The 5,734-nt window shown below is 37.9% G+C and overlaps 1 protein-coding gene across 1 annotated transcript in view; it reads right to left on the bottom strand.

Annotated features, from left to right (window-relative positions):
• Positions 1-5,734, bottom strand: part of adgrl1a (adhesion G protein-coupled receptor L1a) — a 100,273-nt gene that overhangs the window by 69,843 nt on the left and 24,696 nt on the right. Inside the window, exon 2 of the mRNA XM_016463130.1 lies at positions 1,095-1,311. Within this exon, the coding sequence (XP_016318616.1) occupies positions 1,095-1,311 (217 nt within the window). The remainder of the gene's footprint in view (positions 1-1,094; positions 1,312-5,734) is intronic.

Here is a 5,734-nt window from a genome sequence, read left to right as displayed (position 1 = left end):
CAGCTGTCTGAATAATTTTTGGTTGATTGTAATCTATTACATACCTTTCTATCAAAGTTATCTAACATTATCAAGCTGAATTTGTTCTGACACAGTTTAAATCTGAGTTCTTGTCATATTTTATTACCATTTTCTAAACTATAGCGAATAAACTGTGATAATGTGAGAAATGTTGAAGGTGTCTGAATAAATGTTGGTTTGACTGTATCTATTTAATAAATGAAGTTAACCAACTAACATTATACATACTCTTTTGGTTTCTGTACCCAATATTTAAAAAATTTACAAATGCAATAAAAATATTGGTATCGGTACTCGGTATCGGCAAGTACCAAAAATAAAAGTATCGGTATCGGGCGAGTACTGGAAAAAGTGGTATCGGTGCATCCCTATTGGAAAGGGTTCAAATACGCAAAAGACGCTGGAAACCCAAAGAATTTGTGGGACCTGAATGATTTTTCTGAAGAACAGCAGACAGTTTAACTGTTCAGGACAAACAGGATACTCATGAACAACCATAAAAAATAAAAAAAGCCCCGCTGTGGATCATTTAGCTAACAACACAGTATTAAGAATCAAGCGTATGTAAACTTTTAAACGGTAATTTTTATAAATTCAACTATCATTTTCTCTTGTGGACTATATGTAAATGTCTTTTATGTGAAATATCTTATTCAGGTCAGTACTACAGTAAATAAAAAAATAACATGCATTTTATATGATCCCTGTTATTTTGGTAACATAATTAACATTTTGCAGATACTGCAAAATGCATGTAAATTTTTGACCACAACTGTGCATGTATACTGACCCCAATTGTATGCTGAATGGAAGTGTGATAATATAGAATAGAATAGAATAGAATAGATTTTTTTCCAAAATGCTTTAAAATTTGTTTGCTCTGTTACAGTTTGACACATTTTGCACATTATCAGTACCTAAAATGTCATCTTCAGCTGCCACTATTCAGAGGCAAAACTGACTAAAATGAATGAATATGACAAAATATTGATTAAATTTAAAGGGATTTTGGTCATCAAAAGACAAAAACTATGACTCAAATTGGAACTGTAAAAACAAACACTGTTCTGATCTACCTTAGTGACATGATCTTGAAGGCGTCTGGCAGGTAGCACTGTACATTTTCCATCTGAAAGGGGTCGGCATCACAGATCTTATCATCCGTGCGGCCATAGTTGGCTGTCTCGATCATGATGACATCACTGCCGGGGCAGCGGAGCTCGATGGGGTAACCCTCGCATGCCAACTCCCTCCGCATCAGACCAAATGGCATTGCAGAGCGACTTAATGCTGCATGAAGAAAGATAAACACACATTCAGCATGAACTGTTCACAACTCATTTTACTTCTGTAATTTAGCATAATTCTGAGTGAAACAGAATATTCAACAAGAAAAATTGTGGGAGTGGGACCTGCTTTTATACATATGAATTGACTGAATCATTAAGTATGGATTTTACATAGCAGGTGGATAGAAAGTTGGGGTTTACAAAGAAAGAGAGGCAGAACAAGACAATATAACAAACAATTATGAAAAACATTTGGGAATAAAGTGATGAATCATGCACAAGAAGTTCAGTAACATTTGTTGATAAAATAAACAAGGTCAAATTTGACATCATGTTGATTTTATAATGAGCCAACCACTTGCATGGATTATTGATGTAATTAGCAGGTCATGAAGAAACCTGCTAATTAAAAATAACTCTTACAGCATAAGGAACTGTTTATTACAGCAAAATGTGATGGCCCACAAAAAACCTTTAAAGTGAAAAGAAAGAAATAATTAGACAAATGGACAAGGGTTTTTCACAGCCAGTGATCATATGTTCAGCCTTCGTAGTCCTGAGGAGCAAACTATTTACTCTCTCGCTCAAACAAACTGTGAGAGTTACGTACACACTCTGTTAACACCCTCCCACTCCTTTCACAGCTCTCGGCCAGATGCCATCTACCACCCAAATGCAAGGCTCGAGAATAGAAAATCAGTTCCCATGTGTCCAAATCGCTTCGGGAGCCAATAACCAAACACCTGAACAGAACCAGCACCTAGAGGAGAGAACTGACCCTAGACCCACCACCGGCCCTATCTGCCCACACGTGGCGTCTGCCATTTAAACTCAATTTAAGAGAGAGTGAGAGAGACATGTTAAGAGGGCTATAGGTGCCGTAGGGTTAATCATTGTGCCTGGCTGAGAGGGCCCGAGAGTGGCATACTTTACCTGAACAAGAGCTTTTAAAGAGTTTGAAGATCCAGCCATGTAAAATGGCCGCCAGCCGCCTCCACTCACAGAAGACAAAAACCAGGCAGTGGAGCTCTCCATGGTGCTGACAAATAGAAAGGGGGAACCTGTGGAGCTGTCCATTGTGCTGAAAAATGAGGGGGTGGATCTGACCCACAGAGTTCCATGCACAGAAAAAAACTGATCAATGAAGTGCTCAGTACTCCTGAAATTCTTTCCTTCAGCTCTTGTAGCTTCAAAGACTTTGCAATCAAATATAGGAAACTTTTTTACGACAAAGCCTGCTTAGTCAATGCATGCTTCTGTAAGTAACAGTAATGGGCAGACTCTGTTATATGGACAAATGGAACAAGTACATCCATTCAGCTTCGGACACAAAATGGCATTTTTCTTTGCTTGAGACACGATGTAAAGTTCTCAGATTTTGAGTCAACCCTTTTCAAACTGAGGTCAATGTGAAAGTCAGACGTTACTCAGAACAGGATCTAAAAGCATGCTCCTTTTGTCTGCCAATGTCAGCCATTCATCCCAGTGCACTTGAACATGTTTGTGACTCTCTGAACTGGTTTCCCACTCAACGGTTCTGTAATCCTTGTCCTGTTCTCTTTTAAACCATGAGCACTTAGTTGCCGCCATGGAATGTGGACATACATAACTGCATCATACATCACACAGTCGTGTAGCTATCACACAGGCTCACTACAGCAAGCAAGCATGGCGGACATCAATGTGGGAATGGATGGCGTAATCTTGCCGCAAATGTGTAGATTTGAGGGTTCAGACCTGTTCAGATGATTGGGAGATTTGCGGAGTTAAAAATGTTAAGGCTGTTCTGGTGTGCATTCAAATAGACACACTCCCTTGTGCCCACATGACACACACACACACACATATAAAGAGGCAAAGTGGGATTAGAGTGTGCCAGCATGGAGTCTTGTTTCCGCAGCATTCCCGTGGAGCAAACGCATAGCTCCATACTGCTGGTCACTGATTAAACCATTACTCTGGGCTCTGCACTGCCTCGCCACAGGAGGCCAATCACACGGCCAACCAGTCACCCACCCACATGTTCATATAGTTTCAGCAAGCCGGTATGTCCCACACTGCATGTTGCCATCCCACAAACTACTCCAAATACGTCAGCCCAATAATTTCTGCCTTTCACTCTGCCTCTTTATCTGCCCATATCTCCAACTGTAACCACCCAGTTATCTCCCAAACTTGACTACAGCTACTGGATTAATAGGCTCATTCCCTCATTTATGAGTGTATTCTGCTCCCACAGACATTATCTCCAATCGGAGAGGAAATTGGACTGAGGGGAATAATCTTCATAATCCGAATTAAAATGCTGGAAAGTCTCAAGCTAAAGGATGGAACCCATTTAAAAGATAGGATAGTTGTATTTTCATTTTGTCTTTTTGATATAAGCAGGTCCACAGATGATTAAGAAAATTGCCATGGGGTAAGTAAATATGTGGAAGACAATTATCTGAAATCTTTCTTCAGGGTCAGTTTTTGGAAAGTCATTGGATTGTGTAATTGGAATGAGTTTGGGTCGGAGATGGCGGATAGTGCACATGCTCAAGCAGTACAGGTTACCAGAGTTTGAAACTCCCATTGGGTTTTTTCGAGATCCCACCCCAAGGCAAGGGTATTTGTTAAACATAGCATTATTCATTATCAAAGGAATTGAAGTCTATCTAGGGTTAGGGTTGGAGTAACCAGACCTAATGTGTATAAGGACTTGCATGACTACTTTATTTTAGTAGTCGACTAGTTGTCCAGTAGCTGACTACTATCTAATGAATCAATGTTTACCTAGTGTAAACGACACACTGTGCACTATCTGGGGTCTGGCAGCCAACTGGAAAGTGTCTCTCACACAGCTGAAGTTAAATCAAGCTAAATGTAGTTAAGTTAGTCACTACATTTAATTATTTTCTCCCAACAATAATCAAACACCGATCATCTTAGAAGTTGTCCATGCAGTTTGCTTTGTGAATGCAAATGCTCACTGTATTTTCTCCAAATAGATTTGGTCATAACAGAATGGCATTGGAAACAAATGAGAAGCAAATAAAGCGGGACATAGTTTGTGGACGGAGGAATTTTCCTCCTGCTGTCGCTAGTGCCACTGAACAAGCACACATGATCTGGGACTAGACTGCACAAGTATGAGTGAGTTGTAGAACTAATTGTCTACTCAGTACAACACCTATGAATGTGCTTGTGGGATGAAATGGAGCAGGTACTCATAGTCTGATTTGTGATTTTATCAGATGGATCACTGGTCCTCTGGCTCTAAAGCTCTGCGACTTGCTGCACAGACGATGACGGTCTCTGTATGAACTGGACGATCATTCAGTTTCTTTATTCAGTAATATGTTATACACACCTTTAAACAGTACTGACAGCTTCATACTTACAGATATTTTAATTTTGGTTGTGCCACTTTCATTTATCTCAAAATGTGCAGATTGGAAATTATTGAAAGAAATGGAAGCAGGAAATGAGTCAAGCCAAAGTCAAACTGGCATTGCCTCCATGAGCACTGTGCTTCATCCATGATGAAGAGTAACTACAAGCAGTGATACAAACTTAAACACATTTTTCAGTAGTGTGACAGCAGCTTTGCAGGTTCCAAAATACTACCGCTTTAGTAAGCACCATTAGCAAGCTATTTCCAGAGTAACAGTGTAGGATGGCACAATGCTACATCACAGCTTTTTAAAGTCATATTATATTGTGTGGGCCGCTTAATAACTGAGCTAACTGAGGTAAATCAAACACACTCTCCTAAACAGTCCTCACTCTCTCATATGTAGCACTAGCAAGTCTAAATTATTTTACCGAATCATTTCGTTCTGCTGATTCATTTCAATTAACTGGCTGACCAGCCTGAGGGTCAAATTTAGAGTGTTTATTTATTTATTGTATTCGGTATGGAAAAGTTTCTTTTTTGTCAGATTACATGATTTATATTTAATGTTTTAATGTTTTGCCTATTGTTGCAAAATTTCCCTTGTGAAAGAGAAGCACATTTCAGCATATAGCACAGATGTACTTATTAAAACAAATAATAAATAAATTAATTAATTAATTAATTAATTAATTTGAAGAATATACTTTTTGAAAAACTTAATTTCTATTGAAACTTGCAAGTCATGTATTTAAATATATATGCAATTACACATTTGTAAAGATGAATTTTTAATTTAGTATATTTAAAATACTTTAATTGTAATATCAAAAAACACAATGCAGTTAAAATTACTCAAGTCCTTTACATGTGTTTTAGTATGTTAGTTAACACATAAAAGTAAGCATAACAAGTGGCCTTTTATTTTATGAATATTCTATTATCCGCAAGTACAGTTATATGTATATATATATACATATATATATATGTATATATATATATATATATAATTAGTGCTGTCAAACGATTAATCGCATCCAAAATAAAC

This window comes from Sinocyclocheilus anshuiensis, unplaced genomic scaffold (genome assembly GCF_001515605.1).
Source record: "Sinocyclocheilus anshuiensis isolate Anshui unplaced genomic scaffold, SAMN03320099.WGS_v1.1 scaffold476, whole genome shotgun sequence".
Classification (NCBI taxonomy): domain Eukaryota; kingdom Metazoa; phylum Chordata; class Actinopteri; order Cypriniformes; family Cyprinidae; genus Sinocyclocheilus; species Sinocyclocheilus anshuiensis.
The sequence above is the reverse complement of the archived record's forward strand: the minus strand, read 5'-3'. Positions and strand labels throughout refer to the sequence as shown.